The sequence below is a fragment of the Juglans regia genome, chromosome 5 (genome assembly GCF_001411555.2).
Source record: "Juglans regia cultivar Chandler chromosome 5, Walnut 2.0, whole genome shotgun sequence".
Lineage (NCBI taxonomy): Eukaryota > Viridiplantae > Streptophyta > Magnoliopsida > Fagales > Juglandaceae > Juglans > Juglans regia.
The window spans coordinates 7030595-7044094 of NC_049905.1; the positions used below are offsets into that span (position 1 = coordinate 7030595).

General features: G+C 35.0%; 1 protein-coding gene across 1 annotated transcript; it reads left to right on the forward strand.

Annotated features, from left to right (window-relative positions):
- Window positions 1–4869: 4869 nt before the first annotated feature.
- LOC109009839 (dehydrodolichyl diphosphate synthase 2-like) lies at window positions 4870–8235 on the forward strand. Its single transcript, XM_018990472.2, has 3 exons — window positions 4870–5435; window positions 5689–5756; window positions 7439–8235. Exons 1-3 carry the CDS (start codon window positions 4983–4985, stop codon window positions 7881–7883), a joined length of 966 nt encoding a protein of 321 aa, XP_018846017.2. The 5' UTR covers window positions 4870–4982; the 3' UTR covers window positions 7884–8235.
- The last annotated feature ends 5265 nt before the right edge of the window (window positions 8236–13500 follow it).

A 13500-nucleotide genomic window follows, 5' to 3' on the forward strand; every position in this document is an offset into this window, starting at 1 on the left:
CTTTACTATTCATTTACTATTCTTTTTGTATTTGATTTTTTTTAATTTTTTATTTTAATTAATGGTTAAGAAAGTGACTATTAGTAAAATTATATATATATTTTTAAATTTTTTCTTAATAATTAAGGATGTTAAAAAAATACTTAAAAGAAAATGATAAAAAAATAAATATACTATAAGTAGTAAATAGGTAGTAAATGAATAATAACCCTATCACTACTCTGAAAAGAAACACCTATCGGGACCTACTGTCGGAACCGATTATCAGTGAGTTTAGTGTTTTCCATTAAGATCAAAACTATCAAGCTTAAGAAATGACCAAATAGGTGACACAATAACTATTCCCAAGCAAAATGTGATTCATACCTATCATTCTTTCCATGGTTTGTATGTATTGATCATTGTCCCTATCCACTAACTTAGTATAATCTATTTTATTTTTAGTGAGAGTCGGGACCAAACTTTAACTTGAGTTAATCGTATAATTGGGAGATACATGTGACTTCTACTTATCTAGACCTTTTTGAAGAACTATCAAGTTGAAAACTCTCTATCGTAAGTTTCTCTGATAAATGAATACGATGGTTTCTCTTAAAAAAAAATTCATAATTTGTATCTTACTAAAGTGGCTTTTTATAATAAAAAGAAATAATATATGAAATAGGTTAAATAAATATATAGTTTTAGATGGAATAAATCTATTTAAAGGCTTAGCTTGCCACATTAACTTACAATTACGATTGTTCACCTGACTCGGCTCAATTCGAAAAGCTACTATTCTGACCCGAAAAGAAACTTTCGAGTAAATAACTCCGGACCGAACTTATTAATAGAATGTCCGAACCCGAATATAATTTTGAAAAATCAAATTTATACTCAATTCCCATTTTCCATGCTAACCGACACCAATGGTTTAGTGGAATTTCCGATTTTGACTCAGCTTTCATTTGTGACATATACAATTGCAAAATTTCTTGCTTGTAACCTACTTTTATATTGATTTTGACAACTAATAAAAGAAGAAAGATTTGTTTGGTTAGATAGATGAGATGATATGAGAAATTTGTGAATAGTAGTGAAATAATTTGAATTATGATGTTTTATGAAGTTTTAGAAAATGAGTGAAAAAGTTGAATTAAAAAATTATGAAGTTAAAAGAGGATTATAATATAATTTTTATTTTGGAATTTGAATAAATTGAATTGTTTTTTGTGTTTTGTTAGAAGTTTGGAAAAGTTATAATGCTTAGGTAAAATTAGATGAAAAAGTTGAAAATCTGAAATTGAAAAATGTTTATGATTGAATGTATTTGGATTTTTTCTTTTATATCAAATAGTGTTTATATATTAAAATGAGATGAAATAAAATGAGATATGATGGAAAATTTGTGAAACCAAAACCGACCTAAAAAGAAGTTTTACTTGTACCTCAAAGCATGTTCAGCCTGCATGCATGCCTCGCTATTCCCATAAGTAAAGTAAGAATAAAAGGAAGTTGTACTTGTACCGTCCAATCAAGAGCAGAGAAATATCTCTACTACTCTCCACAATGCCTTACTATCGGCAACCAGAGGGTGTGACACACCACCCCTTCTCGTAGACATTAACATTAGTACTTCTTCCTTTGAATCCCTTACTATGATCTCAACACCCATCCTTTTCTCCTTTGAGTTTAGGTCAGCATCCCAATTTAGTTTAATCTATCCAATTTCAGGTGCCTTCCATCTTGCCTGGTTTCTCCTTATTATTTGAGATTTCCTTTCACCCTTCATAATATCTTGTGCTTGCTTGAATTCCATAAGTCTTACTTAACAGATAGAACCAACTCCTTTAGGCCTATAAATGATTGTTGAAAAAGGAATTCATTCATTTTCAACCAAATCCTTCTCATAGTCACAGCTACACTTAATTGCCAGGTCCTACTCTGATAGACTTTTACTTAGATTCTACCACAGATACACCATCTCCTCTTCCGAATTAGACCACTTTTGAATGTGACCTCCAAATTCAATATAGACATCAGACACAACTTTGCAGCTCAATAAAGTATGGCAGGCAGATTCCACTTCTTGCTCACAAATTGGGCATAGAGGGTTCTCACATATCTTTCTTGCAAATAAAATTTTCCTCGTGGGGAGACAATCTTTTAATGTCTTCCACATAAAGGATTTCACCACTCCAGGTATATTAAGTTTCCATAGGCTCTTCCACCTTTCCTCGTTTTCCTTATTTCTTGAGGACTCCTCTTTGGTCTGCTTCCTTCTTTCCATATCTAGGTGATAGACACTTCTTACTGTGAAAACTCCATTCTTGGAATGCCCCCAAATTCTTTTATCTTGCATACCAATCAAACTCAAGGGAATGTTGTATGTTAACTCTGCCTCCTCTTCACTAAAGATCTCCCTAACTACCTCTTCCTTCAAACACTTTCTCTCTTCATCTATCAATTCCCTCAATTTTGAGTTTTCATTAAGCACCCTCACTGGTGATTGTATACGATAAGATGAAGGCCTTGGAATCCATCCCCTCCCCCTAAATACTGATATTGTAACCATTACCCACCCTCCATATCATACATTCCTTCAGCAAATCCATTGCCACTATAAGGAAGGGTCTTGATCCCAGCTTTGCATTGAGGAAATCTGAGTTCTTATAGTACTTCTCCTGAAAAGTCCTTGTTAAGAAGCTAGGATTTGTGAGAATCCTCCACCACTGCTTTGCCAACATGACTTGATTAAAGCTCTCTAAATTTCTGAACTTGAGACCCCATTATTTTTCGCCATACCCATTACTTCCCACCTCATCTAGTGAATTTTCTTATCATTCTGTTTATAACCCCACTAGTATTTTACCATCATACTGGATAATTCTTTACACATGATAGGTCGTGATTACTTGTATCACAACCTTTATCAGTACCTCCTTCCTTGGGGGAGACAATAATTGGTTCTTCTAGCAACTAATCTTTTGCCACACCCTATCTTTAATGCCTCAAAAAGCATCATACTTCAATCTCTCCACCATGGGAGGCAGTCTCAGGTATCTTTTATAACTATTTTTGCTTGTTGCACCCACCCCTCTTAAAATAAGCTTTTTATTAGGTTCCTTCACATTTGAATTGAAAAAAATAGTAGAGCTATGCACTGAATTGAATCTCAAAAATGCCGTGCTTAAAGGGGATTACATATTGTGGCAAAAGTAGTGAGTAGTTCAAAGGAGGAGTGGTCTTGGTTTGGAAGTCTGATAGAAGATATAAGAAGTGTCTTCCAAAACAGAGCAGATTAGAGAATTCAACATGTATTCCGTAAATGTAATAGGGTTGCACATAAACTAACAAAAGTAGCTCTAGCTTGTAAGGAGGAACTTGTACAACTCGAAACAGATTTATGAATGAAATATATTGGCAATTTAGGGTATATATAAATAACTTAAATCTTTTAGATGTGACAAATATATTTACAAATATTTCTAAAAAAATGCAATACCTCAAAATATGTGCAGAGTATGTACTCAAATTGAATGCTACATTTGTGAAGGAATGAGAAGATGTGTGGGCCAATTGAACGGCACATGTGTGAAGCTGGGTGGACCAACTGTTTTAATCATCTTCAACCAGATGTTCTTCGCTAAGCATACTTGAAGTGATATTTGTAACCGTCGAGTTCGTGAGGATCATATAAATTTTTTAAAAAAAAAAATAAATATAAAATTTATATAAAAAAATTAAATTTTTAATAATAAATTTAAATTTTTTTAAAAAAATTATACAATACTTACACAATTATACGTAAAATTATTATGCTCTCGCCACACCTATTTTATTTTTTATTTTTTGCTTTGCTAGTTTCCTATGTAATTAAATAATTAACGTGGCTTTTATCATTCACACGTGGCCAATGGCTATTTATTTGATAATAGAAGACATTTATCATGTATATATATTATTAATTCACGTCCGTATGTTTTTGTATGGTTATGGAGTTTTTGTAGATGGGATTTCATTATTATTATTATTATTGTGTCTACGATCCTTTTGTTTTATGCAAACTCTCGATTGGATCTTATTATGTTTTGTTTTTTTCTCGACAATAAAAGACAAAAGTGGAAAAGATTTGAGGCTCATATAATTTTATCTGTCAATAATAATAATAATAAAATAATTATAAATATAATTATAAGATGTGTACGGCATTTTTTTTTAAAAAAAGGAAAATTTATTATTAACAAAATAATTTTTTAATATAATTTTAAGATTTATCTATTTTTTTTTAAAAGAGTATGCAAAATATATACATCTTAAAATTGTAAATATTATTTCTCATAATAATAACATCTTAGAAAAACCGTTTTAATCCATCAAACCTTGTGAAAATAAGGCAATTATTATTAAGTTAGAAACTCATGATCATGATTTTTTCATTTCTTTTTCTATTTTCTAACTTGTAATTCGGTTAATTTTCATGTTTATATATTTTTTTTGTGTATTCGGACTGTGCATTTTTATATATTTTAAATAATTTTTTTTACCTATAAAAAATGATCATGATATAAAAATAATAAAAAAAATGTAAGATTTATTGCTATATATATATATATATATATATATGAAAATATAATTTTCTTAGGGGAAAAAACCAAAAGAAATATAACAGTTCGAATCATTCACGCACATTTTAATAGCCAGTCAACTATATGTGAACCAAATGTAACCAAATGTTACTAACGATGCTAACATGAAAGGTGAACCGACGTCGTATCCTTCAAACGACACCCTTCCTCGTCATCGCTGTATTTTTTTTTTTTTTTTTTTGAAAAACCTTGTCGTTGCTCCATTTGGCCTAACCAGATTTGCTATAAAAAGGGGCGATCTAAAGCCTCCAACGGTCAAGAGAAGCAGCAGCAGTTAGCAGAACAAGAACCAAGAAGCAGCAGAAGGTGAAGCAGAGTTCCGGTGGTGCCTTAACCCTAGCCTAGACCAGGATAATGCTATCCTTGTTGCTTCCAATTCCAGCCAATAACACTCTTATTCCCCTTAGACCCAATTCCTCTCGCTCTCGCCGGACTGGAGCCGAATCTCACCCCTTCTCTCCGCTTCCTTCTCGTAAACTTCAAGGGCAGGTCGAAACAACTACCTTGGTCAAAGTAGCCCTCCGAGAAAATGTCAGAGAGGAGGGAAGAGGCGGAAACTCCATCGCCGGTGACTCACCGGAGGGAGAGCCTTTACCGGAGGATGTCCGGGAAGACATGATGCCGAAGCATGTGGCGGTTATCATGGACGGAAATGCGAGGTGGGCCAAACTGAGGAGGTTACCGACCTCGGCGGGACACGAGGCCGGTTCACGGTCCCTGCGGGAGCTCGTTGAGCTCTGTTCCCACTGGGGGATCCGGGTTCTCACCGTTTTCGCCTTTTCTTACGACAATTGGATTCGGCCAAAGGTCCGTTTGCCTGTGTTTTCTTGTCGATGTTATGAGCAATTATCTTGATTACGAACGTGGATAGAGCGTTGATTTTAGCTCTCAATAAGCATAGGAATACTATTACGAACGTGCTTTTGTTGCCTTTGAACGTATGAATGAATGGCAGTGATTTTTGCTAGAGTACAACTTTTAGCAGCGTTTTTATGCTTTTTCATTTGGTAAGAATGTACACGTGGAACTTTTTTGAATGGCTGGTTTGCTTATTGTGCAGGTGGAGGTTGATTTCTTGATGACGTTGTTCGAAAGAGAGATCAAGTCACAACTTCAAAATTTTCTGAGGTAATTGTTACCAACTCTCTCTCCCTCTCATATAAAGTCATGTCGATTTACTTTTGTAGAATCTCTTTATGGCTGCAGTGCTTCTCTTTCCATTTTATCATTTTCTCGCTCATTAATTTTGTGTTGCATATTGTATATATTTTCTTTGCGAAGTTTAGGGGTGATTTCCAAGTGGTAGGTATAGGTTAAGTGATCCATGTGGAGCATGAGTAGTGAAAAAGGAATAGATTTTCGGTGTTGAGTTATTCTTCTGTCATCATGGGAGAGCTGTGATGGGGGCAATATGTAATTTCTGTATTCATTAACAAGTTAGTGTTATGATGAGCCTTTTCAATCTAACAACTTAGTCAGAGATTATCATGTCCCAGTCTATTGGCCACTATTTTGGGACATTTCATATTCTTTTAGACATGTAAGGGTATACAGGATTCAAATTCAATAAACATCAAGGATGTGATTTGGGTTTGGAGCAACTGCCAAGACAAGAGTATCCTTGTGTTAAGGTAAGTGCTTCTATAAGATGTTAGAATCATGACCGATATGGAATTAGCCAATAGCGAGAGGTTGTAGATGTTATGCTTATAGCTTGTATCATATAAAAAACGATATTTTTACTTGACATCTTATGTGTTATGTTAGAGCTTATGTGCATGATTATATGGGGTACAAAAGATATGCTACTTTTACTTAATTATGTAAGAGAGAGGCGTTGATGAAGTTAATTTAATCAAAGCTTTCCTTTACATAGGAAGGAAAAGGTTTGCGAATAACCTAGTTACCTATGGGTAGTGGAAGAATACAGAATGAGTTATGTTTCGGCCATTTCTTCTCCATTTAAGATGGCTGCACATACCCTTTTTGCTTCTGGCTGTGATGCTTTTAAGTTATTCTTGAAAGACCTCTTACTCTCAATGCTTGTATAGTGGTGCATTTTCCATCATAGCCCATCAGTTTTTACTTCTCTGGAAGAATTACCCTGCCCCAGCAGGTAACTTGGTTGCACGGTGGTTCCTTTTTTCAAGGGGTTCAAATAGAGATGGGATGGCCCCACTTTCCAATTTGTTATTATTTCTCCCCATTCATAGAGTTCTCTAGCATTGTCAAACAAGGAAAACAATTTATGTAACTCTTCCGAGTTAGATACATGCATAAAATAAGAAAATCAGCTACGTTTTTTAACTTATTTTTCTGAGAAAATGAAGCAATGGATTTGATTTGGGTTAATTAGCAAAGTATCTTATAGAAAAGAGCTATAGTAAAAGTGGGAAAAAAATTGTACCCATTTGAGTGCTAGACTTCCTGACTTACATCTGTAGTTCTTCGAGTTTCATTCCTCAATCAATTCTGATATCTTATAAATAGGATGAATGCTACTTGATTCATCAATTCTCCTTCAGCAAGTAGTTTGTAATTGTCAGCTGATCGTGTGACATTATTAGTGATGAGCTACGATTATATGTTCCTTATTAATCTATCTTTGTAAGTTCCTTATAGATTTATCATGGGAAAAAGGTTCGAGGTAATCTCCTTTAGAAGCATGAATCTTCGCATATTCCATATTAGCAAGTAAAGCAATCACTTCCTAGGAGGCAGACCATTGCTTTGATTATATGGGATTGTTGGTGTTGGTCCTTTTGGATTCAATATTGAGATGATTGGTTTATCTACTTTTGCTTTTACAGGGAAGGCATTAAAATAAGTGTGATTGGTGATTCATCCAAGCTTCCAGAGTCTCTACAGAGATTGATAAGTGATGCAGAGGAGACCACAAAAAACAACTCTAGACTCCAACTCATTGTGGCAGTTAGCTACAGTGGGAAATATGACATCGTGCAAGCATGCAAAAGTATTGCTAGCAAAGTTAAAGATGGCGTTATTCAACTGGAAGACGTCGGTGAAGGTCTAATTGAACAGGAATTAGAAACAAACTGTACTGAATTTCCCTACCCTGATCTGCTAATACGAACCAGTGGCGAACAAAGAGTCAGCAACTTCCTGTTGTGGCAGCTGGCCTACACCGAGTTTTTCTTTGTGCAAGCACTCTGGCCTGATTTTGGGAAAGCTGAGTTTGTAGAGGCCCTAAAATCATTTCAGCAAAGACAGAGACGCTATGGTTCGCGCCATTAGTAGGCAGTTGCCAATTCCAAATGCATTGCATCCAATCCAAAAAGCTCGTACCAAGAGATAAACTTCTGTTCAGATTATTCCATGGCCGGGCATTAATTCTATGAATCAATATACTAGCTAGTTCAACAGGTACCTAAACCAAATCAAGGTGCTGGATGTACATATAATAAACAAACATATATCACTCTATTGCTTGGAATGATATATCTCTTATGCCTAAACAAGGGATGATTCGTATTGGTTAGAAACATGGGATAATTTACCATGGTAGTAATCAATATCACTTAAGAAGCATAGTTGTCCACATGCTCATTTCACAGGGAAACAATATGCTTTACTCTCCTGGCTTAAACTCTGATCAATAGGACCGTTTGTAATTGAATTTTCATGTTACAGAGATCTCTGCTCCTAGGTTATCGGTTAGTTATTTTCTGCAGGAGCATGAACTAGCCACAAAGGAAGGGCAAAGAGCATCCACATTGGATTAGGCATTTCTAGATGAGAAAAAATATTTGCAATCGTGAATTGTGTAACCATCACGTAATCGCTTTGAAAAAAGTGAATAAAACATGTGATCTACATGAAAAAATTAATTTTTTAATAGTAAACTCTACTCTTTTTCAAAACGATTACGCGGCGTTTATGCACTTTACGATTATATATAGATTGAGCCTTCTTTTATTTACCGCAGGTTTTTCCCTCGAATTTCTCTATTTTCTCTTCGCTTCCCTCCCAAGCCTTGCTTTCACTTGCATTTTCTCTTTGTTTTCTCTCTTTCGCAAATATCTTCTCTCCATTCGTCCTGAGATTTTTTGGTTTTGTCCCTCGATCCCCGTCGTTTGTGGTTTGTGTGATTTCCTCTCTGTTTCAACTTGGCTTAAGAACATTCGACAACAATCTCTCTCAATTTCGATTTCTTTGTATCGTTGAACACCATCCGTCACTCATCTTTTAGGGGTGAGAATCGACATCAACAATGTCTCCAAAGTGCCTCCCTGTCACAGCACCACTCATTTTTGAATTTTTCCCTAGAGTGCCCCCATTGCATATCTATTTCACCCGAATCTATGGTATAATTCAGGGACTTTATTTTTCATACTCACTGTGTGCTGGTTTTTACTTGTTTTTGGGGATGATTTTGATAGACTAGTGGTTGCCCAATGTTTGTGTCGTAGGTTTATTGTTAGAGGTTGATCAATTTATAGGATTTCATCGACACTGTTAGCTATAACAAAAAAGGTTAAGAATAAGGGTTAGCAAAAGAATATATTAAGTTTCAAGATTTGTAGATATGATTGTTGGATAAAATAATTAGTAAAAGAATATAGTTGATTTCAAGAATTGTAGATATGATTGTAAATGATGTTGATAGATGAGTCCCTGACACTATGTGAGTCCCATTAAACCTCCATTGCCAAAGTGGATTGAGGGTAGGCCTGTGCAAAAAACTCGTTTGACCTGACCCGCACGCAAAATTCGACCAGATTCGACCCGCATTGAAAAATCGATTTAAAGTTTGAACTGATAATCAGGTTCGACATGTAAAACCCACTAACAACCCGCCTCTTAAAATAGCCCACGTTTTATATGTTTTCATATGAAACCCTAGCCAAACAACTAGCCCCTTCTCTTTGCATCTCCAGTGCGCCACAGTTCCCCTTTCCCCACTTCTCTTCGCCAGTTTCTGTTTGGTTGCAGAGCAGCTTTGGTGGAGGCAACACCGAGAACTGTGCCTGCATTGAGAGATGGGGTTGGGGCTGTCTCTGGGCTGGTCTTTCAAGGGAACCAAGCGGAGGATCTACAGGCCGAAGCAAGGGCCATGTCTCGTGCCATCAATGCCTCCGTCTATAGTCCCAAGCTTCTTGCCCTCAAATACGGCTCTCGCGCATTTAAGGTTGTTTTTGTTTCTTTTTTCTTTTTTCTATTTCGCCAATAAATGTTATTTGATTGATTTTCGACCTTTGCCCACCTGAGTATCTTTGTGTGGCTGTCGATTCCCTGGTTCTGTTGAATGTGTTAGATTTCATATTACTTCAATGTATTTCTTGTCCAGAGTTTGGATCAAAATCATGTGACTCGATAATGATGATGAAGAATCAGAGTTTGGATCATTAAGTGATGGTTTTGGGCATGAAGCATTGAAGGTTCCAGCGTGTTCTTACGAGGTTGGGTTGACCCGACTCGGGTCGGATCTGGCCGATTTGTGCTGTGATTGGGGGCCGAATCGGGTCGGGCACAACCATAACTCAGGTTGCAGGCCTAATTAAGGGTGAGGTAAAAATACAACTTTTGATGGTTATATTGATGCAATGTCTAAAAAAGAATAGAGAAAGATGGAAAAGGCTAGAAGAAAAGAAAGTTCTAGAGAAAGAGAGAAAAGAAGAAGAAATAGGGAGAAGAATGAAGAGGTAATTGGGAAATTAAAACACTTTTTGGAGTACAATAATCCTTTAATTGATTAATAAATGTCCTAATATATTTAGAGCTTTTAAATATTTTAAACAAATATAATGAAGTCCTAATTTAACTCCAAGTGTGATGTGTGTATGCACTTCATTTGTCAACGTTGTGAATTATGTTATTCATTTGATGGACCTGAACCTCTTTTCTCAATACCCATTATTCGTTGAAAGTTTATTGACAGGGATGCATCAAAAAACTCTTTTGTATTTTTTATTATCTGCCAATCACTTAATATTATATCCAAATAAGATAAAATAATAATAATTAACAATAGGAATGTTCACAATACTAGTTGGAGAGAGAGCTTAACCAAACTACCAAAGCCAAAGTTAAAATTTGATTAAAACTAGATGTTTTGGCTAAAAGTCAAAGTCATTCAAGTATAACTCCACATTGGACTAAGAATCTATAAGCCAAAATAATGATATAATATTTTTTTTAATTTTGTTTTTATATTTTTAAATCCGAACTATCGAGAGCCCACAATCTAAATACGAAACAAGTTTGAAAATTAAATCCAAAGCATACACCAATAGCCCCACAATTCAAATACAAAACAATATCTGAAATTAAATCCAAACTGTCCAGCCATGAACCCACAATCAAAATAGAAAACAAGTTTGGAAATTAAATCCAAACCACACACCAACTGTCTCACAATTCAAATACAATACAATATCTGAAATTAAATTCAAATTGTCCAACAATGTTCCCACAATCCAAATACAAAACAAGTTTGGAAATTAAATCCAAACCATACACCAACAGCCCCACAAACCAAATACAAATTAAGGTTTGAAATTAAATCCAAACCATATCAGTATATCATATATTTCCAGCTGCCAAAATTTGAAACATTTACCAAAAATCAATATTAAACAAAAAATCAGATCTCATAGTTGTTGCCCAGCCACGTGTCTCCATAACATATGGTTGGGCAATCACTAAAATCACTAATATTGCAAATTTGCCCAACAGTTACACACTTCTATGAGGTGTGGATGGAGATGTAGATATACCTCCAAAATTATTCTTTGATGCCTCATAATTTTCTCTCTGAATATTAAGGAAATAGTCTTGCTACATGGCATTCACGCCAGCAACTAGCAAGACCCATGCTCATAATTTTTGGCTTGAACTTTTTCTTCTCAAGTTCATGTTGTTTAGTGAAACTGCCATCTACCTTCATCACTATTGCTCTTCTCTCTATTATACACAAGTGTCTATCATCTTTCATTCGATCTAAGGCCATTTTGATATCAGCATCAGTAGATTCCCAGGACTTCCACTTCTGCCCCGTTTCTTTCTCAGCTCTTTTGCCTGGAGATCTCTTAATTAGAACCTCCACGTTCTCCTCCACAGAGTCATCGACAACTGGACTTGACTGCTCAACGGTTGGACGTTTATACTGTAGCCTTCTCCTCGTATTCATTTTCATCATGTGTTTCTATCATTTCAGTATTTCAGTTGGTGTCTCAAAAGACACCAATATTGCTTCATTGTGAAGTTCACTTTCTTTATCTCTTTGTACATAAGTTTTACCTTCTTAATCTATAAAACAGTAGAAATATTGTTAGTTTATAAATCAGTCTTATAGAATTGCATAATTTAAGGAAAAGAATACATACCTTATCTTGCTCTGTGGCATTACTCTGGTGCAACGATTCTACCTGTGCTAAAGATGCACAAAACTTATTTGTGTATTTTTTAATTGAGGACCAACTATTCATCAATGACTCTACAAAATGTTCAACACTGTTTGGTTTCTTATACTCATGATAAAACTCATAAATTATTTCCTACATTTGAGTGGATTTTTATCAATACCCCGTATGGCATCAATGCTAATGTTGATCCAAGCGAAGACAATGGGTTATCTTCCTCTACAGTGAAAGATGCAACTTTTTTAACATTTTTTAGTAGGTGGCCACTTTTCACCAATAAAGGGGGTAGCTTGGACCACAACATTAGAATTTTGCGCGAACGTTGAGGTGCTATTAGAACCTTGTCCACCACTTTGTAAGAGAGTGGTGAAGAAGGGATCATCGTCGAATGGTGTGTCCATCATGCTCAAAACTGTCCAACCATGAGCATAGAGCAAAGAAAAAAAACTGGTGCTTAAAAACTGGCCATATTGTATTAATTCTCTCATGGTTTTGTAAATAAAAACAGTAAATTAAATATAATAAAATCAACAACACTGTCCCAACACAGACCAACTGCCATACCAAAGCACTAAACCAACAAAACCCAAAGCAAGATTGTATGGCACAAGCACTAGGCCTAAGAAGTAAGACAACACTTTAAGAAAAACACAAATCAGTAACACTAACAATTGCACAAATCTATAGGCTTACCATCTTTGTGAACCTATCTTATATTTTTATTTTCAAAAATATATGTGCTTTGTAAAAATTCACTTGACCTTGGTTATACTCTATAGGCTTATCATCTTTGTGAACTTGTCTTATATTCATGTTTGCTCCCTTTGCCTCCTAATGTTGCTTATGGAACTTCACATGTAGCTGTACTCAAATAATTTCTTTAGACACAGATATGGTGTTTGGCTTTGGACCTCTGAGAGTTATAGTGTCCACTTTTATCAAGTGTATACCCTTAAATTGTAAAAATGTTATGTTGGAATTAAATCAAACAATATAATAAGGAGTGAGAGTGTCAAACGCTTTCAAGAGATTTTACATTTGTTTGCAAAAGGAACATGTAAATATATTGGGTTTTCATTATATTGGATTTTTATCTAAGAGTGGTGTTACATTCATCAAGCTATAAAATGATTGAGTTGTTTGTCATCCTATTTTGTGCGTGAATCTTCAATACTTGCTGGCTTGAAGTTGATAACATGTATGAACCTTTATGTTTTTAATAGACATAAATAAGTGGTGTCTTTCTAATTCTAGTGTTTTGTTTAGGCAACCGAAAATTTTAGTGATAAAAATAAGAGGCATAGCACAAGTACAATTGGTTTGTGAGACTTTTGGATACTGCACCTCATTTATATATGCATTGTAAGCATGTCTACCAAAGAAAGTGAATTAAGAATAATTTAACTTACAAGATAAAGGGAGTATAAGAATTTAAACAAAACATTACAAAACAACAAGTTTCTCTATGAGCAATAAAGCCTATACATTTC

Excerpts from the sequence above, each read along its gene's own strand:
- LOC109009839 (XM_018990472.2), top strand. The coding sequence starts at position 4,983 with ATGCTATCCTTGTTGCTTCCAATTCCAGCCAATAACACTCTTATTCCC. Across the intron at positions 5,436-5,688 it reads ACAATTGGATTCGGCCAAAG|GTGGAGGTTGATTTCTTGAT; the intron begins GTCCGTTTGCCT and ends CTTATTGTGCAG. Across the intron at positions 5,757-7,438 it reads CAACTTCAAAATTTTCTGAG|GGAAGGCATTAAAATAAGTG; the intron begins GTAATTGTTACC and ends TTGCTTTTACAG.